This window comes from Mirounga leonina, unplaced genomic scaffold, assembly GCF_011800145.1.
Source record: "Mirounga leonina isolate KUSES-001 unplaced genomic scaffold, KU_Mleo_1.0 Mir_176, whole genome shotgun sequence".
NCBI lineage: Eukaryota > Metazoa > Chordata > Mammalia > Carnivora > Phocidae > Mirounga > Mirounga leonina.
In genome coordinates this window covers 32423441-32446484 of record NW_023270454.1, presented here as the reverse complement: position 1 = coordinate 32446484, position 23044 = coordinate 32423441, and the positions used below count along the sequence as shown (strand labels likewise).

Sequence of the window (23044 nt, the reverse complement as noted above, 5' to 3'; positions counted from 1 at the left end):
AGAGGCTGAGACAAAGTGTGGCCAGAGGGCTTGCCTACCGGTGTGTTGCAGGAGACAACACGTAATGAAGGCCTGAACTGAGGTCGGGGTTGTAGGGATGGAGCAGACAGGGTGGATTTGAGAAATAGTTAAGCACTAAAATTGGCAGAACTTGGTGATTGGTCTGATGTGGAGTAAGAGGGGTGAACCTGGGATGACCGCCAGGCCTCTGGCTTGGCTAATAAGGGTATCTAACTGAGCTCAAGATCTAGAACAGCAGGTTTGGGGAGTAGATGTGGGAGAAGAAGAGTTCAGTTTAAACCCTCTGAGTTTGAAGTCTGTCCAGCAGACAGGTAGATACTTGAGATGGAAGCTCAGGAGCATACTTCAGAGGCTGATGTAAAGATTTCAGCATAAGTGTTAGTTAAAACGGTAAAGGCAGAAGAGATCAAAGAAAAGGTGTGAGGAGATGAGGGGATCAATAGAGAACCCTGGGGGAACTGCAGTGTTTGAGAGCGGACAGACGAAAAAGAGAAATACCCACTTTATGCCTTCTTATTTTACCCATACAACTCATCAAGGAACACCTAATAATTTTATTGCCGAGAAAATGAGTTAGTGGGTTTGTAGGTTGTGTAAGTAGAATAAAGACTCGTGTACCCTGCTTTGTATTCAGAATGGCAATTTCAAATCCTTTTCCCCATCTATTGTAGACTTTTCATTTTCTGATGGAGTATTTGGTTAGACAGGCTCAGTCTTTGTGTTTTATGTCTACTTTTTTAGGTGGTGTAAAGTGTTTCAAATTCTTGCTAAACAGTTTATGTTGCCTCATAATCTGATGTGATTTTTGAGAAAGATGCAGATCATTTAAACATTAGTGTGGAATTCTCTATTAGAGATGATAGTTCTCTCTTGTTCTTTTCTGTGAATCTTCACTTGAGGGAATTTGGCTTTAAAAAAAAATTTTGTATTTCACCTTTATGTATATATTCTAAATACAATATATAGTAAAATTCATTATCAACAGATTTTAGTTACATGTTAATTATCTTAATTTTAAATTGGCTGAACTGTAATTATAGAATAATAGTAACCTGCAGTAGGCTTCCACTTTCTACTTGGATAGGTTTTTCCATCCTCCAGCCTACCCTCCACAATGCTACTAAATGTCATCTTACTAAAATGTAACTCTAATCTTGTCACTCTCCTGCTTTACACATTGCTCAGTAGCTTCTCCTTGTCTAGAATAACGGACATGCCCTTGGGCTGGACAGTCAGCCTCCCATGATCTGGCCCAAGACAACCTTTCTCACCTTACCTGCCATTCCCTCTCCATGTACCACACAGCAGTCATCCCTTGAGTGCTTGTCTTTCTGGAGCATTCCATGTACTTCCGTAACATCGTGCCTGTGTGTGGTCTGCCCGGGACACCTTCTCACCATTTCTCAACTTGACAAAATCCTTTTTGTCTCTAGCCTTCCTACATAGCCCTCAACCTTCCCCAGGGTGGAATTCATTTTGTCCTTGGTAGCAATTTGTGCAATGACCTCTTCATTGTTTATTAGTTATGTCTATTTTCTCTGTGAGGTTGTAAGTCTTTTGAAGATAAATACAGTGACTTATCATTGGATCATTTGATAAATACTGAATTTCTATAAACTGCCAGGCTCTATCTCAACCACAGTTCTTATTACTACACTGGCAGCACCAATCACAAGACTTGGCATGTAGCAGTTAAAACTGAGTCTTTAGAGTTATCAAACCCATTGGCAGACAAGACCATAACATTTCAGATAATGTTTCAGACCAAGTTGTTTTAAAATACAGTGTCTTGGGGCACCCGGGTGGCTCAGTTGGTGAAGCGTCTGCCTTTGGCTCAGGTCATGATCCCGGGGTCCTGGGATCGAGCCCCGCATCAGGCTCTCTGTTCAGTGGGGAGCCTGCTTTTCCCTCTCCCTCTGCCTGCTGCTCTGCCTATCTGTGCTCTCTCTATGTCTCTGTCAAATAAATTAATAAATAAAGTCTTTAAAAATAGATAAAATGCAGTCTTTTTAATGCAGTGTTTACTTTTTTCTTTTGTGCTTTAGTCAAAGAAAAAAGGACTGAGTGCAGAGGAGAAGAGAGCCCGCATGATGGAAATATTTTTTGAGACGGTGAGTTGTTTTCTATAAGATTTTTAGTATTTTATGTAATTTTCTCCTTAAGTGTATGTCATTCAGTGTTTAATTTTTATTTCTGTGAAGCTATGGAGTAAGAAAGAACCCTACCCCAATGTTCACTTCTGTCCAGAATGATCTTTCTGAAGCATATATTTGTGTCCCCTTTCTGCCTGGAAATGATAATATTGACATCTACTGATTGCTTCCTAGGTGCCAATCATTGTTCTGACCACTTAGTGTAGGTTATCTGATTTCATCCTTTTTAATTCTGAGATCAGTACTGTTATGATCCTCATTCTACAGATGAGGACATCTGAGGCACAGCCTAAGATACCACCCTGGATCTCAAAAAATAAAAGTGGTAGTACTAGGATTCAAATCCCGGGAGGACCATCTGATTTTAGAGGCAGTGCTAAATGCTGCCTCTTTACGTTGATAAATCTGTCTGTAGTGTAACACATACATCATGGTACATAGGCCACTGTAATTTATTCCAGATATTTGTACCTTCCACTAACCCGAAATATGTTTGAAGTTTCAGGTCCTAAGTGGCAGAGCCAGGATTCAAACCCAGGCACCTGGCTCTAGAGGCTGTTTCCTTTACTATTTTGCTATACATAGCTTTTTTTTTTTTTTTTGCTTCCAGGTTCAAGTCTAAATCTTAGGCCTACAAAAAACACTTCAACTTCCTGTGTCTTAGCTTAATACTTGATAGGACCTTCAAAGTCTAGTCTGGCCCCAACCTACTGACTACTTTCATTATATACAGGTGTGAAGAAGTTGGGAGAAAATGGCAAAGTAGAATATGAAATTAATAAGATAATAATAATACTTGACATTTTCATTTCGATAATACAGATTTTCAGCAAAACATTCTGGGGACCTTTGTTTTAAAAACAGCCCTCTGAGTGTAATCTTACTAATGTTACCTGCCTGCAATGACTTACCAAAAGTCACTGGCAATTCAGTACAGAGTATCACATCAATAATGATGATTAGGAAGAGGCGCCTGGGTAGCTCAGTCAGTTATATGTCTCTGACTCTTGATTTCGGCCCAGGTCATCATCTCAGGGTCGTGAGATCGAGCCCAGCATTGGGCTCTGCACTCAGCTCAGAGTCTGCTTTATATTCTCTCCCTTTGCCCCTCCCCCTGCTCACACACTCTCTCTCTCAAATAAATAAAATCTTTTAAAAAAATGATGATTAGAAAGATAAATTGATGAAGTTTCCACGTGAAGATTATGACTATTCTACTGAGTTTGAATATTTTTCCTATGGTCTCAGCAAGAAAAATAGATTTAATTCTTACTAGGCAGTGGAAAGCTGGGGAGAGTGATGGGGGAAATTATTTTGTCCTTTACGATATTGTTAATTTTCTCAAGTATCAAAATTGGCTGTTTCAGATTGAAAATTTTTCAACCCTGCTATCAATTAATGATACTGATGAGTATTATTAGCAGCTTCCAGAAGTTCAGTAGTCATTGAGTTTTTACATAAAGCTAAAAATTGATTATATTGATTGATTTCAGTTCATATATTCCTATATATTCATTCGTGTGTGTGTGTGTGTTTGTGTTTGAAGTTGCTAATGTAATAGAAAAACTTAATAGCATGGGAGCAATATAGCTAAATGAGAGAGCACTTGCACCTGAAATCTGTTTTACTGAATAGCTTTGTTACCTTAAGTACCTGACCTACGTCTCAGTTTCCTTGTCTATTAAAGAGGATGGTAATACTTGTACCCAGTTGACAGTGTTGGTATGCGGGTTAAATGAGATAATCCATGTAAATCATTACAATGTCCAGGTCATAAGTACCTAATTAAAAGTTGTCTAGCTTTATAACTTTGTGCCTTCCATGGTATCTTACACATGGTTTTATTTATTTATATATAAGTTTTATAAATTATAAAAATATGTATGTGTGTATATATATATATAAAGAGCTAGAGCCCATTATGTTTCTCTCTCCTTTATTACCTCTCTTTAATACTGTGGAGAACTAATATTTCCTTAAGACCATTTTCTCTGGACCACATTTTAGTTCTGAGGCTAGTACTTTGCAAGCCTACTTATCTACACAGCAACCCCACCGGGGCAGCCAGTATGTCTGGAGCTCTTCCTTGATGACCACATATAGGCAGATGTCTCAGTGAGTTCATATTCTTTTTTTCAGGGCATCTAAAATGTTTGCAAATAGATTTGATTAACTGATTTTTAAAAATGCATTAGAGGTCTAAAGGCAGTAATTTATTGCATGTTTTCTGAGACCCTAAAGTATTATCTTTATTTACAGATGTGCAAAAATTGATTTCACACTCTAAGACCAATGACAGTATTTTCCTTAATTTACTAAATCTTAAGCATATTGAGATGAAGTTACTTCTTCCAATATTTTATTATGAAAGATGAAAGAGTTTTACAGTTAATACCTATATGCCCAACACCTAGATTCTACCATTAACATTTTACTCTACTGGGCGCCTGGGTGGCTCAGTTGTTTAAGCGACTGCCTTCGGCTCAGGTTGTGATCCCAGAGTCCCGGGATCGAGCCCCACATCGGGCTCCCTGCTCAGCAGGGAGTCTGCTTCTCCCTCTGACTCTCCCCTGTCTCATGATCTCTCTCTATCATTCTCTCTCTCAATAAATAAATTTTAAAAAAATCTTAAAAATAAAAAAAAAATTACTTTGTCATATATATATTCATCTTTCCACTCCTTTATTCATTTATATGTTCATTTTTGCGAGGGGAGGGAATTCACTTTAGAGGAGTTCTTTATACATGCTAGGTACCAGTCTTTTGTCAGGTATGTTTCGTGAATATTGTCTTCTGGTCAGTATTTATCTTCATTTTCTTAACAGTGACCTTGTATGAGCAGAAGTTTTAAATTTTTATGAAGTCTAATTTCCATCCTATTGAAGTTACCTTTTCAAGTTTATTTTAGAAGAAATAGATCCTAGATTTCCATTAAAACAATCAATAATTCTGTTATAATTACTGAATTCTTGAGTCTTTTCAAATATTTCACTTTTGTTATCTAAGCTCTTTTCACCACTTCAGTGAAGGCTTAGTACAAGAATAAAGGAGTGTTCAGGATGCCTGGGTGGCTCAGTCGGTTAAGCGTCTGCCTTCAGCTCAGGTCATGATCCTGGAGTCCTGGGATCGAGTCCTGCATTGGGCTCCCTGCTCAGCAGGGAGCCTGCTTCTCCCTCTACTGCTCCCTCTGCTTATGTTCCCTCTCTCGCTGTGTCTCTCTCTGTCAAATAAATAAATAAAAATCTTTAAAAAAAAAAAAAATAAAGGAGTGTTCTACATAGATTTTTTTTTCCAACTACAAGCAAGATTAAATATTTTACATGTTTATCTTCCCATAATGTTTTTTTTTTTTTAAGATTTTGTTTATTAGAGAGAGAGAGCGCACAAGCAGGGGGAGTGGCAGGCAGAGAGAGAGAGAGAGACACACACACACACACACACACGCAGGGTCCCCACCAAGCAAGCAGCCCAATGCGGCCTCAATCCCAGGACCCTGGGATCATGACCTGAGCCGACTGAGCCACCCAGGCGCCCCTCTTCCCATGTTTTGCTTTTGCATGTGGTGGACACGCCACCTGTATAGGTGAATCATTGATAGGCAGCCATGAATTGTATAATTTTCCTATTGTTTAGGTATAGCTCTTCCATGAAACCTTAAATGGAAACAAATCTTGACAGTTGTCTGTTTTGCTTTTAGTTAGAACTGCTAAATCCGTGGCATATGATATATGCTAAGCAAATCACTGTTTTCTTAAAGTGTCAGAGGAGATGATTATCTCATGTTAAAGAATTCATCATAAGTAATTTTAATACTTCACTGGAAAGATGTTCTTTACATTCTGCTCTCCAGTTACTTTAAAGAGTTGTATGTTATGCAAAATCTGTCCCTTCTAAATTCTGTTGAAGGTATCAAACAAGATAATTGCAGTTTCTTCTAACTCTAAAATGCTTGATTCTGTTGCACTGTTCATTACCAGACACAGCTTTTATAGTGCAATGTTTTATTAATATAGTTATGGTAAATATAAATATATAGTAGAAGATAAATACATTTTTTCATCTCTTTTTAAACTCTTTTAAACAGAAAGATGTGTTCCAACTAAAAGACATGGAGAAGATTGCTCCCAAAGAGAAAGGCATTAGTGAGTATCAAAGATGTGCTGAGATATTTTGGGAAATATTGGTCATCTTCTCTGCAATAGTCTTTCACTTTATGAAAACATAAATTTCTAGAGATGAAGAATGTTTGTAAGAGTACTTCCATGATGTCTTTGGACCATGACCATGATTCTTATGTATGGAGTATCTGCTTTAAAATGGAGTATGCATGCATACTTAAACCTACACACACAAGCACGCACACATCCATACACAAATATACACATTTATTTATAGGTATAATTACTTCAAAAGAAGTAAAAATTGTTCATGTATGTTCTGATATTTGTTAGATGTGACTTTGTATTTTTACATGGTATATTAGTTTTCTATGGCTGTTTAACAAATTACCCCAACTTGGTGGCTTAACACAATAGAATTTATTCTCTCATAGTTCTGGAGGCCAGAAGTCTAAAATCAAGGTGTTGGCAGAGTTGGTTCCTTCTGGAGATTCTGAAGGGGAATCTATTTGATGCTTCTCTCCTAACTTCTGGTGACTGCTAGCAGTGCATGGCTTAATAGACACATCATTCTAATCTCTGCCTCTGTTTTCACATAGACTTCCCCTTTGTTTTCTCCCATTCTGTCTCTTATAAGGACATATGTCATTGGATTTGGGACCAACCCTAAATGTAGGATGATTTCATTCTATCATCCTTAATTGTACCCTTTTTCCAAATAAGGTCACATTCACAGGTTTGGGGAGTTAATCTTTCGAAGGGTCACCACTACATATAATATATTCATTTTTTTAAACCTTATTTTCCTTGTATAAGCTATACATGTTTATTTTAACAGATTTGAAAATTATAAAGTATATAATCAAAATAAAATTTGTTCGTGAGCCTTTTTTTCTGGGATCACCTCTGTTAACATTTTGGTATATTTTGATGTCTTATTCTTAGGTTCTATCTGTCTGTGTATGCATATATCTGTCTTTTTTTTCTTTTTTTTTCCAGAGGGAACCACGCTGCATGTGCAGTTTTGTGTTCGTGTATTTTTTCATATAACATTAGATCATCTACATCTCCCTATGTCATTTGTTTTTTTTTAAAAAATGATTTACAACATCTGCATCTCCTAATGTTTCATTCTTGACCACCTACTGTACCATAATTTGTTTAGCCTATTACTATTATTGAACATTCAGATTGTTCCCAAATTTTGCTGCTGAAATCGATGTGTAACATGCTATCTACACATTTTTTTCTAAAAAAACTGATTTTTTAGAGCTGTTTTAGGTTCACAGCAAAACTGAGAGGAAGGTACAGAGATGTCCCATATGCTTCCTGCTCCTCCCCACATGCATAGCTTCTCTGGTTGTCAACATCACTCACCAGTGGTACCTTTGTTACAGTTGACACATTGTAATCACCCAAAGTCCATGGTTTACATTGGGATTCACCCTTGCTGTCATACATTCTGTGAGTTTGGATAAGTGTATAATGACACAGATCCATCATTATGGTATCATGCAGAGTATTTTTACTGCCCTAAAAACCCTCTGTGCTCCATCTATTCCTCCCTTTCTCTCCTCACCCATAAATTTTTTTTCCACATCTCCTACTGCTTCATTAGGAAAAGTTCCTAGAAATAGAATAGAAAATAGAGACTTGGGGTGCCTGGGTAGCTCCGTCGGTTAAGCATCTGACTCTTGATCTCCACTCAGGTCTTTATCTCAGGGTCATGAGTTCAAATCCCACACTTGAAATAAAAAGAAAAGAAAGTAGGGTCTTTTGTAGTTTTAGGCATTTAATATGTTCTCTCAAAGTGCCTTCAGGAAAGGTTATACCAAGTTATATTCACATTCATTTCTCAGAACTGTGTTTTCATTTTTAGAATCCTTGACATTTCATTTCACTTTGTACTTCTTTACAAGTGAGGTTGAATGGTTTGCACCTTTGGTGTTGATTTTTTTTTTTAATTTATTAAATCTTTAGTTTTTATTTTTGTTTTTTAAGATTTTTATTTATTTATTTGACAGAGAGAGACACAGCGAGAGAAGGAACACAAGCAGGGGGAGTGGGAGAGGGAGAAGCAGGCTTCCCGCTGAGCAGGGAGCCCGATGCGGGGCTCGATCCCAGGACCCTGGGACCACTTCCTGAGCCGAAGGCAGACGCTTAACGACTGAGCCACCCAGGCGCCCCAGATCTTTAGTTTTCTAATAGATTTTGTTACATTTGGGGATCTGCTGTAGGAAAAATTGAAGTGGACGTTAAAATATGGATAATTTCTCGGTAGAGTTTTACTTAATAGTAAGAATTGTTCATGAATTTCAAACATTTATGAAATATGACTTTACATTTTTATATGCTATTTTTTAAAGCTTTTTTCTGATTTTTTGTGGTCTTACTCCTAACCATAACATTCAGTTCACAAGTTTTTTTTTTTCTCTTTTAGTTTTCTTAGCGAAAAAGGCAATACACATTCATTTTTGGAAAAAACTTAGAAAAATGAACAAAAAAGAAGGAAATAAAAATTGCCTCTTACCCACAGCTCAAAAATAACCACTGTCTAATTAGTGCCTATTGTCTTTTAACTTTATTTTTTTTATAATTCTACATAATACATTTTGAATGCATGTATATCCATGCCATTAAATACTTTATAACATAAGTTTAATGATTACATAGTATCCCATCCCAATAAAGTACTTTTAAAAGTCCAGTTATTGGACTGGTTTCCGATTTTTTGCTGTTGAAAACAGTGCTTTGACAAGCATCCCTGTGCATGTCCATCATTATTTTCTTTGGCTGAATTTATAACAATGGAATTTCTACATAAAAAGCATGCATAGATATATATTGCCAGATTTTCTTCCCATCTTGAGAGAACCCATTACCCTGAACATTTTACTATATTTTTTAGGTATTTTTGGTTTGGTAGTCAAGAACTCATATCTCATTGCTTTATTTGGCATTTCTTCAATTATTAGTGGGGTTGAACATTTTTGTTTATTAACTGTGTATATTTTGTAGCTGTCCATTGATGTACTTTTGTTTTTCTGTTGATGTGTCTGTCTTTTTTGTAGTTGTTATTTTTAAAAGCTCTTTGTTAATTTATTAACCCTTGATCTGTAATATTTGTTCCAAGTGTTATCTTCAGTTTTTAGCCTTTTAATTGTATTTATGATGTGTCTTAATAGAGAGTCTTTAAAATTGATCTCTTTTAGCTGCTATGTCAGTGAAAGAAGTCCTTCAAAGCTTAGTTGATGATGGTATGGTTGACTGTGAGAGGATTGGAACATCGAATTATTACTGGGCTTTTCCAAGTAAAGCTCTTCATGCAAGGAAACGCAAGTTGGAGGTTCTGGAATCTCAGGTAAGCCAACACAGTTAAAAATTGCAGATGTGCTTTGTAAGAAAGAAATTTGTTTTACTTAATCTTCTTTTCATTTAATGGCTTCCATTAAATTTTTAACATGTATTATTTGACTCAAGATCTAAGGATAATCAAGATCTCTTTCTCCTAAACAATACAAGGAGCTTAGAATGTTCTAACTTTCATCCTCCCACATGCCATGATATTATTTTATAGTATTTTAGTTCCTTTTAGGGTTACAGAATGGTTGGGAAGGTACAGAGTTCCCAAATACAATTGATTCTTTAACACCATGGGTTTGAACTGCATGAGTCCACTTCTACATGGATTTTTTCCAATACATGTAATACTGTAAATTTATCTTCTCTTATGTTCTCTTAACATTTTCTTTTCCCTAGCTTGCTTTGTTGTAAGGATACAGTATATAATACATATAGCATACAAAATATGTGTTAAACAACTGTTTATGTGATTGGTAGGGCTTCTGGCCAGCAGTGGGCTATTAGCAGTTAAGTTTGGAGGGAGTCAAAAGTTATATGTGGATTTTTGACTGCATGAGGGTCACCCCTAACCTCTGCATTTTTCCATGGTCAACTGAAGAGTTCTCCACTATCCAAAAGTGGAGCATTCCTGTGAAACCTTTTTTTTTTTTTAAAGATTTTATTTATTTATTGGACACAGAGAGACATAGCGAGAGCAGGAACACAAGCAGGGGGAGTGGGAGAGGGAGAAGCAGGCTTCCCGCAGAGCAGGGAGCCTGATGTGGGACTCGATCCCAGGACCCTGGGATCATGACCTGAGCCGAAGGCAGACGCTTAAGGACTGAGCCACTCAGGCGCCCCCTGTGAAACCTTTTGTAAGCTAAAATGGCATAGAATGAAAAAGCAATTACCATTAATCTATATGGAAAAAATTGAGTGTTTCTGAACCCCATAAGTAGCCTCTCTTAGGCTTTTCTGATACCTGTAGGACACATCTTGCTAACAGATGCACAAAATAAATCAAGATAAAGCACAGATGCTCGTTGATATAGTTCCGAGGTGTGGAGTTTGATGCTGAGATGCTGAGTGTAGTTCCCGGGGAAGGAGCTTGGTGGTGCCGCTCTCCCTGATGTTGGTACATGCTACCTCTATACTGGTTTGCTACAAAATGAACGCTGAAACACTATTTTTACTTTTTATCTTTTTTTGTAAAAGCAAAAAGACTCTTCAGATTTCTTTTAGTTAGCAAAAATAGGTACTAATATAGGTCTTTCATAAAAGTAAAATGGCATATCATGAACTTTTGAAAAGTGACTTACATTTTGTGTTTAGTGTGGTACATTTGTTACAAATGATGAGCCAATATTGATACCTTGTCGTTAAATAAAGTCCATAGTTTACATTAGGGTTCACATTTTGTATGTTATGTGAATTTTGACAAATGCATAAATGTCATGTATCCACAATTACAGGATCATACAGAATAGTTTCACTGCCCTAAAAATCTCCTGTGCTCCAGTTATTCGTCCATCCTTCCCTCTCCCTTAATCCCTAGCAACCCTTGGTGTTTTTTACTATTCTATAGGTTTGCCTTTTCTGGAATGTCATATTGTTGGAATCATGCAGTCTGTAGCCTTTTCAGATTGGCTCTAATACACATTTAGGTTTCCTCCATGTCTTTTGGTGGCTTGGTAGCTCATTTCTTTTTATTGCTGAACAGTATTCCATTGCACAGATGTGCTGCAGTTTGTTTATTCATTCAGCTATTAAAGAAAATCTTGGTTGCTTCCAAGAACGTGTATTTAGTCTGTATTACAAGATTCCACTACATTTTAATTTTATTTTTTTATTCTTTTATACAACTGAGGGGGTGGATTATGTGGAATTTACAGTGTAGGCAAGAAGTGGAACTTTAGGGAAATGGGCTATGGACTTGTTTTGGGGTGAGGCAAGGAAGAATCCTGATTCTCTAGAAGATAACAGGAAAAGGAAATGTTAATCAGGAATAGTAAAGGAGATGAATTTTTTTCTGTTTGGAGATAATATGAGATTACATTTCTTCACAGGAAAATTCTGAAACACCACTTTTTTAAAATGTCGCTCCTGGGTTTAAGAAGGTCAAAGTTTGTAGGCAGCCCTCAGTCTGTCTGTGTTTTTAATTATAAGCAACAAAAACTAACTCTGGCTGAGTTTAACAGAAAAGGAATTTATTAGAAGATACAGGATGGACTTATAGAATCACTGGGAAGGCTAGAAACCCAGTTCTAAAAGTAGGCAGGAACTGAGGGAAGGTGCACAGCCAGACCACAGCCAAAGTCACGCCGTGAAACTTGTGTGGTGAGGATTCTGCTGCCCCAGGGCCATGCCAAGACCTCTGCACCTAGCTCTATTGACAGTGCTGCTGACCAGTGGAAGATGATTCCACTGGTGCTCCTGACCCTGGCTAAAGAAGCGGATGTTGTTGCTGCCCCCCTCCCTCCCCCCAAAAAACCCTCAAAAAATGAAAAACTTCTGTCCTAGCTACCAATCACAGTTTTGGGAAGTACATATGATTGGCCAAGCCTGGGTTACATGCCCACACTCTAGTTGCCAGGGGAACTGGGGAAATAAATAATTGGGGTTTCTAGTTTCTATGATGGGAGGTAACTCCCTCCTGTTGGCACCAGCAATTCCCTGAAATAGGAAGGGGGTTTGAATGCTGAGTAGCACTCTCTCTCCTACCAGGTTAGATATTTACAAAATAAATCGAGAGAAAAAAACTGGAAAATAGCACAGGACTTGGAGTCAGAATAATAACAACAAAATTACTGAATACCTACTGTCCTCTGTATGCCAGACACTATTCTAGGCACTTGTAATCCATTAGTGGACAAAGAATGGAAGCAGGGAAACAGGTAGGTTAAGTTATTGGAGTAATCCAGCTGTGAGGTAATTGTGGTTTGGACCTAGTGGTAGCAGCCTACCTACCCCTCCTTAGCTGTAGGCAACCAGTAAGCTTCTTTTCTTTCTTTCTAAGATTTTATTTATTTTTTGAGAGAGAGCACACGTGCATGTGAGCTGGGGGAAGGGTAAAGGGAGAGGGAGAGAAAGACTCTCAAGCAGACTGCGAGTGGAGCCCAACTCGGGGCTTGATCTCAGGACCCTGAGATCATGACCTGAGCCAAAATCAAGAGCCGGACGTTCAACTGACTGAGCCAACCAGGTGCCCCTCAGTAAGCTACTTTCTGTTTCTTGTGAATTTCCTTGTTCTGGACGTTTTATATGAATGGAATCACATAATGTGTATCTTTCATGACCGGCTTCTTTCATTTAGTGTAATGTTTTCAAGGTTTGTCTATGTTGTAGTATGTATCAGTATGCCATTCCTTTTTATGGCCAAATAATATTCCATTGTATGAATATACCACATTTTATTTATCCATTCATCAGTTGATGGCCATTTGGGTTGTTTCCACCTTTTGACTATTATATGCAATGTTGCTGTAAACTTCATGTATGAGTTTTTGTGTGGACATATGTTTTCATTTCTCTTGGGAATTGATGGGTCATATGATAACATGAATAATTGTTTGAAGAACTTCCGGACTTCTTTCTAATTTGGCTGCACCGTTTCACATTCTTACCAGCAGTGCGTGAAGCTTCCAATTTCACCGCATCCTCACTGAAACTTATCATTACCTGACTTTTTTGACTCTAGCCATCCTAGTGGTTGTGAAGTGGCATCTCATTATGGTTTTGCTTTCCATTTCCCTGATGACTAATGATGTTGTGCATCTTTTCATGTGTTTACTGGCTATTTGTGATCTTCCTAGGAGAAATGTCCATTCAGATCCTTTTACCCCTTTTTTTATCCTTTAAACATAATGCTGCATTTTTTTTCCCCTCCTAGGAAACAACATGCATATTCATCACTCAGCAACTTTTTTAAAAAGTTAATCATGAAATTAGAAACTTTATACAGGGTAATTTACTTTTAGGCCTTACTGCATTTTTCTGTCTTCATGGTTTTTGTTCTTTTATCCTCTAAGAATTCCCTTGCCCTTCTTTTCTACCTAGCCAAATTCTAAACATCTCTTTTCTCAGAAACCGTCTCAAGCTCCCATAGCTTACAGTGTTTGGGCCTTCTCTAAACCTATAATATTTTTGGTTTTACCATAATATAATGTATTGCTTTGGCACATACTGCTGGTTTGCTATGTAATGAACATTGCCCCTTTCTTCTTTACTAACAAAACACTTTGTTGAGGCAGCAGTGTGTCTTATGGAAAAAATACTCATCTTCCCACACTCCCTTGCAACTAAGAGTGGCAATGGAAAACAATTCTGATGAGTGAGATGTAAATGGAAGACTAGCTTTGAGGTTTGTAGGAAAGTGTTTACTTTCCTCAAAAAGGCAAAACCCTTTCCCCTTCTTTTCCATGATGTAGACATGAGTTTATATTGTAACCCTACAATAACAAGCATTAGGATGAAGACCTGTTCCTTAAGAATGTCAGAGCCTGAATAAAAAGGGCTTGGATCTCTGGTGGCATTTTGAGATGCTGCGCTAGCCTTGGACTGCCTAACCTCTGGGCTGTTTAATCCAGTTTTAGTCAAAAATTCTGTTATTTTAGCTGCAGGTATTCTAAATGGATACAATTGCTTTGAAGATTTCTTTTGCATAAATGTAACTTAGATTTTTATTAGTCTATCTCTTTGTAACAAACTGTTTACTCCAAAACTTTGGGGCTTAAAGAAACAAATATTGATATTTCACAGTTTCTGTGGATTCAGGCATGGCTAGTTAGGTACCTCTGGCTCAAAGTCTCACATAAGGTTGTAATCAAACAGTCGGCTGGGGTGGCATTCTCATCAGAAGGCTCATCTGGGAGAGGACTTACTTCCAAACTCAATCATATGGTTATTGGATTTAGTCCCCTGAAGGCTGTTGGACTGAGGGCCTTGACTCCTTGATAGTTTTTAGACAGAGGCCTCCTTCATTCCTTTTATCAAGGGCTTCTCCATAGGATGGCTCACAGTATGGCAGCTGCCTTCCCACAGAGCAAACATGAGGGAAGTCCAAGATAGAAGCTACTGGGTTTGTTGGCAACTTAATCTTGGAAGTGACATCTCTTTACATCTGCTACATTCTGTTTTAATGAAACAAGTCATTAAACACAGCCCACACATAAGCAGAGATTACAAATGTGCATAAATACCAAGGGGCAGGGATCATTGTGGCCATCTTAGAGAATACATGCCACAGATTTTAAATTTTGTTTAACTTCTCAGACGTATAAGTCTTAGCCTCTTGATTAGTTTTTAATAGCTTTATTGAGGAATAATTGACATACAAAAACTGCTCACATTTAAAGTTTAAAAATTGATAAGTTTTGGCATATGTATGTATCCATGAAACCATCACCACAGTCAAGATAATGAGCATATCCTTCATCCCTAGAAGTTTCTTCATTCCCCTTTTTAGTCTTTCTCTCCTGCCCTTCCTTTCCCTGCACTGTTTCCCCTGCCCCCATTCTCAGGCAAGCACTGATTTGCTTTCTGTCACTATTCATTGGTTTGTATTTCCTAGAATTTTAAATAAATGGAATCATACAGTATGTACTCTTTCGTCCTGGCTTTTTTTACTCAGCATAATTATCTTAAGATGTATCCATGTTGCGGGATGCCTGGGTGGCTCAGTTGGTTAAGCGACTGCCTTCAGCTCAGGTCATGATCCTGGAGCCCCTGGATTGAGTCCCGCATCGGGCTCCTTGCTCGGCAAGGAGTCTGCTTCTCCCTCTGACCCTCCCAACCCTCCCCCCTCTCATGTGCTCTCTCTCTCAAATAAATAAATAAAATCTTTAAAAAAAAAAAAAAAAGTATCCATGTTGCTGTATTATTCATTCATTTTTATTGCTTAGTGATATTCCATTGTATGGAGATATGACAGTGTTTATCTGTTGATAGACGTTTGGGTTTTTTGTTCTAATTTTGGGCTATTAGAAATAAAGCTGCTATAAATATTTGTGTACAAGTCTTTTTAGGGATGTATGTTTTTATTTATGTTGGGTAAATACCTAGGAGTGAAAAGGCTGGATCATATGGTAGGTGTATATTGAACTGTTTTCTGAAATGCTCTGTCATTTTACATTCCTACCAGTAATGTATGAGAGCTCCCAGTCGCTCCACATCCTTGTCAATACCTGGTATGATACCCATTCTAATAAGAATATAGTGATATCTCATTGTGGCTTTTCTCCATTTCCCCAATGACTAATAATGTTGAGCATATTTGCACATGTTTATTTGTCATCCATATGTCCTCTTTGATAAAGTGTCGATACAGATCTCTTACCTTTAAAAAAATTTTTTTGTCTTTTTTTTTTTTTTTAGAGAGAGAGAGCACAAGTGTGAGCTGGGGTGGGGAGGGGCTGAGGGAGAGGGAGAATCTTAAGCAGGCTCCATTCTCAGTGTGGAGCCCAATGCAGGGCTCAGTCTTACGACCTTGAGATCATGACCTGAGCTGAAATCAAGAGTCAAATGCTTAACCGACTGAGCCACCCAGGTGCCCCTTTTGTTGTTGTTGTTGTTGTTTTTTTTAAACTTGGGTTGTTTTTATTATTGCATTTAGACAATTCTTTATATAGTCTAGAGGCAAATCCTTTATTAAATAAATGTTCTCTGAACTTTTTTCTACCAGTCTTTGGCTGTCTTTTCATCTTCTTGACTATTTTCTGAAGAGCAGAAGTTTTTAATTTTGTTGAAGTCCAATTTATCAATTTGTTTCTTCATGGTTAGTGTTTTTGGTAGTGTATCTTACCTTCTTCCGGGTAATTATTTGTGCCTGAAATTGGGCATAACAGGGGCTGATTAAACATTTCTTGATTGATTTCTTGAGCCAGAGAAACTCTTTACCTTTCAGGGAAAAAAAGGCCAAATGTACATTTTTTATTTCTTAGCCTCTGGATTTAGCATATCTACTTAAGTGGAGAAGCTTGGCAAATCTTAATAGAAGTAAGGAAGAGATCTAATTAGAATCTCTAGTACAGTGAATCTATTTTTAAAAAGTGAACTTAATATCACTGTTTGCTCTGAATGCTTGAGGAATAGGATGTTCTAATTAGTTACGTCAATATACTCCTCTCCCTATAGGTCTGAGAGTTGGCATCAAATGTATTTGTGACACACCCCTCTCTCCACTCCCCCATTTACAAGCTGTAGGCCAAAGATTAATCTCACACACCTGCTCAGAAATCAGGTCAAGTCAGAGGTGAACACCTAGGCAGTAGTCCTATGCCTTCTGTTCTAAGCACTCTAGAAGTAAATGAAAAACATAATTTTGATATGTTACTTGTAGAAGGTTGATAGTCCTTGACATTTGCTATATATAGTTGTTTAAAACAAAACAAAACAAAACTCAGTGCCTTTTCACTGACCTAAACCTGCTTTAGTCTTTCACTAAAATTTGACATGGCATGTCAGTATCAGACTGTGCCCCCATGGTTCTGAAGATCACTTATTTTAAAGAAGCAATGTGGCTTAATGGAAAAAGTAGTTCGAAGTGAGACATGGATTGAAATCACAGCCTTACTTCTTACTAGTTGTAGGATCTTCTGAAAAATTTCTTAAACTCTTTAAAGCCTCAGTTTCCCAGTTTGTAAAACAGAGATTATACTTGAAAGGGTTGTGATAAAGATTAAGTGATATGTGTAAAGTGCCCGGTGTACTAGGTACTCTGTATATGGTAGCCAAAAGTTCAGCTAAGTTAGTATGCACCCAGGAGTACACTGTAAGTTTATTTGTTCAGTCAGAACAAATATTTGAGGGTCTATTACGTGCAAAACATTTTACCAGATACTGGAGGTAATTTGTAAAAGTAGAAGTCAAGATTCATGCTTTATAAGAACATCTAACCTGTGCTAAAGATAATATATATGCACATGAAAGAGTGAAAATAAGAGTGAAAAGAGAAAATAAGAAAAATGTAATAGAGTGGTGATTAAAAGTGCTGCAAGAGAAGTTGGGATTTATATAAATATAGAAAGTACTCAGTGTTGCAGTGAATCAGATTCCAAATTCAAGGTTGCACTGAAGGATTATTTGGCATATTGCCAAAGTGAAGGGTTAGCTTCCTTTGAGTTTCTTGTTAATTACTTCCAGATTAGAGAGAGAGTGGAGGAACTCTAAATTTCCTTCCTTCATTTGTCTGTTTCTTTCTTTTTCATCATTCTGTTCTACTTTGGTTCTGCCAGTGATTCCAATTCTATATAGGAATGTATCGTCTCTTGAAAATGGACATCTTGTAGTAGATCTGAAAATTAAATCAAGAAACACATTTTTTTTTTCCCCTCCCTTGCCTTTAGGTTGTAGGTATTGATCATCCTTATAGACAGTCTAAAAGCCTCATGGTTATAATTTATGTTTCTCTTTAATATTTTCTAAGATGGCAGATAAGCCATCAAGTATGTGTGGGTCGCATTAACTGCTTTGACAGATATCACTATATGTCTGCTCTGTGCATGCACTGTGCTAACTTCTTTAGGCAATATAAAAATACTAGCATACTGTACTTGGTAAGGCACGATAAATACCATAAATAATTAACTTTTTATGGAAAGACATAGTTAATTAGCTTTTTAGTTTATGTAAGATTAGTGCCAAATACTATCTGTTCTATGGGTCCTAATTGTTATATGAGTTTAGAGGAGGGAAGATTTTTATAAATCCACATACTTCAGGGAGACTTCTTAGAAATGATTATTTCGAGCTGCAAGTTGAGTAGATTTATTTTATTTTATTTTATTTTTATTTTATTTTATTTTATTTTATTTTATTTATTTGACAGAGAGAGAGCACAAGTAGGCAGAGTGGCAGGCAGAGGGAGAGGGAGAAGCAGGCTCCCCGCTGAGCAGGGAGCCGGACGTGGGGCTCGATCCCAGGACCCTAGGATAATGACCCAAGCCTAAGGCAGCCGCTTAACTGACCAAGCCACCCAGGTGCCCCACAAGTTGAGTAGATTTAGATGGATGGAGGAGATTCTCAAGGGGGGACAGAAGGGAGCCACTGATGCTGATGTTGGAAATGGCAGCCAAAATTCACTGAGCACTTCTCCAGGTAGAGTTTTAAGAGTTTGTCTTAATCCATTGAGGCTGCTATAACAAAATACCACAGACTGGGTAGCTTATAAACAACAGAAACTTGTTTCTCACCATTCTGAAAGCTGGTCAGGTAGGACACTCTTCTGGGTCACAGGCTTCTTGTTATATCCTCACCTGGTTTAATTGCTTAGGCATCTCTCTGGAGCCTCTTTATGTGACACTAATCCCATTCTTGAGGGCTCCACCTTCATGACATCAGTACCTCCCAAAGCCTTACCTACCTAAGGTTATCAACATTACCTTTGGGGGTTAGGGTTTCAACATGTGAACTATGGGGGGAACAAAAACATTCATACCATAGCAGAGCTTTTGCATGCTTCATAGCATTTGACTCTTACAACTGCATAAGGTAGGCATTAACTCTACCTACGTGAGAAGACTGAGGCACCAAGAGGGTAAATAACTTGCCCACAGTGATAGTACTAGTAAATGGTAAAGCAAGATTTGAATCCAGGCATTCTGACCCCACATTCCTTGCACATAACCACAGGTAAACAAAACTTTAAAGCAAATTATGTTCAGTGGACAGTTGGTGACCAGTTTGGAAAGAAGATGTAAGTTTTTGTTGTATAGTAATGGGAAAATAAGGTTGGAAATTGGATTGAGGCCCATATTATGGGGTATCTTAGTGGTTGGGTGGATTTTATTATGTACAACAAGCAGGGAAAGTTGATTTTCCTGCCAGAATATTTTTATTTATTTTGCTGATCTAATTGCTTTTAAAAATTAGATTATAAGCTTAGAAAATAATGTTGTTACATCATGGTATTAAGCAAAAAACTCCCCCCCCCCGCCCCGTATAGGTGAGTAAGACATTATTAATGTTGCTGAGAATAATGTAATGTGTAGTAATTTATTTCTGCATGATTGAAATAAATATTTGGATTGGGTTAGAAGAAATAGTTGTTAAACTAGTCTCTCTAAATAGCTGTGACATAGATGCATTCCTGAACCTTTTCACATAAATTACTAACTTTCTTGGGCAAGAAAAGCTCACGTGGAGCTGAGAATGGTGGTGCATGTTTAAGTCTGCTAGTGCTTCTGAAGTAGATTCAAATATATTATGCTGTTTGGATGGTAGTAGAAGCAGCCCTTTTGGTTCCACAGAAAGTAGAAATAACCAGATCTTTTTCTCCTAAGTCTTTGTTGTGAATTTGTTGTCAATTTTTGTGTAGTTTAAAAATTAATTCCATTGTGGGAACTCCCCAGTGAAATGGCACTTCTCTGTATCCTGAAGAATGTATACAACTTTTTAAAGGTCAAGAGATGATTTTTTCTTCTTGATAACTGTTTCAGGAGTTTTGGCTAAAATTTGCTGATTTTTCCCACTGCGATAATGATTTTAGTCAGTGTGTCTGTGTAGGTGTATGTGTGAAAGAGTGAAAGAGAAAGTGTATATATGTCCGTGTGTGTGTGTCTGTGGTCTGTTTTTTGTGAAGAAAAGCAAGACAAAAATGCATTAGGATAAGCTATTCTTTCCATCATCTTCTGATTCTCCTTTTCTTTGTTTCAAATAGCTGGACCTTAAAAATGAAGGAACAATCTCAACCTCAAGGGAATGATTTCCTTCATTTTACCTTAGCTTATATTGATGGGTGTAGGATGGTGTCATCTAATGTATACGTGACTAGATAAGAGCAATAAAATTATTGTGTTTGACATGCTAGTCATAGAGTCACCTGGCAGTATTGGAAATAACTGACCACTGCTGATTTGAAATGCACATTTTTTAGTCTTTTCCCAAAAGGAATACCATTTCCTTTTTTTTTTTTTTTTAAGATTTATTTATTTGACAGAGAGCAGGAGAGAGAAAGAGAAAGCACAAGCAGGGGGAGCAGCAGAGGGAGAGGGAGAAGCAGGCTCCCCACTGAGCAGGGAGCCCGATGCCGGACTCAATCCCAGGACCCCGGGATCATGACCTGAGCCGAAGGCAGGTGCTTAACCGACTGAGCCACCCAGGCACCCCAGGAATACCATTTCCAATATGCTTTTATTTTTGTATTCACATCCCTGTCTATCCTTCCAGGACTCCCTGTTCTGAGTTGGGTATTTCTTTTCTTTCCTGCCAGAGCACCCTGAGTGTAACTCCAGTCCACCACCCTGTGCTGCAGCTGTTAGGTGACTCAACCGTATCACGTAGGCAGCCTGGATCCTCAGGACTGGGCACAGTTCTTGGCAAATGACAGGTATTTGACAAGTGAATGAGAATTAAAGGAAATAAAGGGTATGAAGTTAGTTCTAATGAAACCATCTACTGATTCAGAGAATTTCATTAGTGCTGCAGCAAGTCTATGTAGCAGTTTTTAACTGATGTTTTAAAATTTAATTAAGGGGTCAGAATTATGGAAATCACACCTTTTTTAAAAAAAATATTTTGCTCTCCTAAGGTCTTCCATAGTTCTTTATCTAAGTTCTGATTTGCAACCCATTTATTACTAGTGGAAGGTAGTCTAGGGGGCACATTTTCTAGGACTAGGCTTGTGTTAAGCATTGCATTTTGAAATCCACGCTAAGCTGGATTTCAGACACAGTGTATTGATTTGGGAGACACTAATAGATTCTCTTATGATTTAAAGATTTATTTTTTTAAACTAGTTTTTAGAAATGAGTATATAGAATTATTTATTGCCAAAACCGAGTGAATAAAGAGTAGGTCCACTAATGGGCCAAGTGGACAACTTTGAAATGTTTTTAAATAAAAATAAGCATTATTTCTATTGAAACTCATTCAGTTCAGTAAATGTTTAGCAAATGCTTGCTGTGGCAGGCATTGGAACTGATGAGAGGGACATAATGATAAATGAGGTAGTTCCTGTCCCCAGGACCTCACAGTCTAGTGAGGAGACACACAGGTCCACAGATCATTGCAGGGTGGTGTGATATGTGTTATACTGAAGAAGATGGTAGTACAAAAGGGGGTGAAAGTTAATTCTGCTGAGGATAGCCTTTGCAGTTAAGGAAGGAGACATTTAAGTTGGTTCTGAAAAGAATCATGGGAGCTCATAAGGGTCTTGAGGGTGAAGGGCATAGTGGGTAACAGAGATGTTAAGGCAGTGGCTTAAGAGAGGAGACTCCAGAAACAGATTCTTTAGAGTCAAATCCAACTTCTTCCATTTACTAGAAATCTCTTTTGCCTCTCTTTTCTCATATGCAAAATGTTCCTAATGTAGAAATGTGCTTTTTTTTTTTAATGTAAACTCTACGCCCAGCATGGGGCTTGAACTCATGACCTGAGATCAAGAGTCGAATGCTCTACAGATTCAGCCAGCCAGGTGCCCCAATATACAGTAATGCTTTAGCTTTTGTAATTTTATGCAAAGACCAGGTGTGTATAGAACGATCTAATGTGTGATAGGATCTTTTTTTTTTGAAGTTTTTTTTTTTTTTTAAAGTAATCTCTACACCCAACGTGGTGCTCGAATTTACAACCCTGGGATTAAGATTTGCATGATCGAGTGACTGAGCCAGTCAGGCACCTCACGTATGAGGTGTTGTTCTGTACTGCTCCATTTTGAGTAAGGGATGAATGAACTATAGCTGGATTGGTAGGCAGATGCTGATAATAAAGGACTCTCTCTCACGTGAAGGATTTTGAGTAGGGAAATGAGATAATCAGAGCCTTATTTTATTTTAAAGATTTTATTTATTTATTAGAGAAAGAGAGCATGAGCTGGGGGGAGGGGCCAAGGGAGAGAGACAAGCAGACCCCCTGCTGAACAGGGAGCCCCTGACTCTGACTCCGGGCTTGATCTCAGGACCCTGAAATGACCTGCGCTGAAGGCAGCTGCTTTACTGGCTGAGCTATCCAGGCGCCCCTCAGAGCCTTATTTTAGAAAGATGGTTCTGTTGGCAGTACAGAGGATAAGTAGGAATGTCCACTGCAAAATTGTTCAGCTAAGAAATGATGAAGTCCTGAAATAAGACACTGGCTCTAGGGTTGAGGAAAATAGACAGACTGGGGAGAAGTTTAAGAGTGAGTCTGTAGTCATGAGCAGTGTACACTTTGAGTCCATAAAGTTCAGATTTTTTAAAAAGAGTAATTTGTATCTAAATATAGATTTCCCCTTTGTTGCTTGTCTTTGTGTGTGGGTGAAAGCATGCTGTCTGTCTATATTCTCTGAAAGTCAGGTTCAGGTAGCATAAGTGATGACAATGATAATGTTTTTGAGTGAAAATATATACAAGATCCTTACATAGCCAATATAAATGCTCAGGTTACAAACTCACATGGGCAAAAATTAAACCTAATTTCAAATTTGAGCCTAGTCCGCCT

At 37.8% G+C, this 23044-nt stretch overlaps 1 protein-coding gene across 3 annotated transcripts in view; it reads left to right on the top strand.

The window, feature by feature from the left end:
• MND1 (meiotic nuclear divisions 1) overlaps positions 1 to 23044 on the top strand; it is a 114965-nt gene that overhangs the window by 4286 nt on the left and 87635 nt on the right. For all 3 annotated transcript variants that reach the window (XR_004682427.1, XM_035022874.1, XM_035022872.1), the window contains exons 2-4: positions 2067 to 2132; positions 6259 to 6316; positions 9505 to 9653. Coding sequence is in view for 2 of the 3 variants with exons in the window: in XM_035022874.1 (XP_034878765.1) it covers positions 2109 to 2132; positions 6259 to 6316; positions 9505 to 9653 (231 nt within the window). In the remaining variant the exon portion in view is untranslated. The remainder of the gene's footprint in view (positions 1 to 2066; positions 2133 to 6258; positions 6317 to 9504; positions 9654 to 23044) is intronic.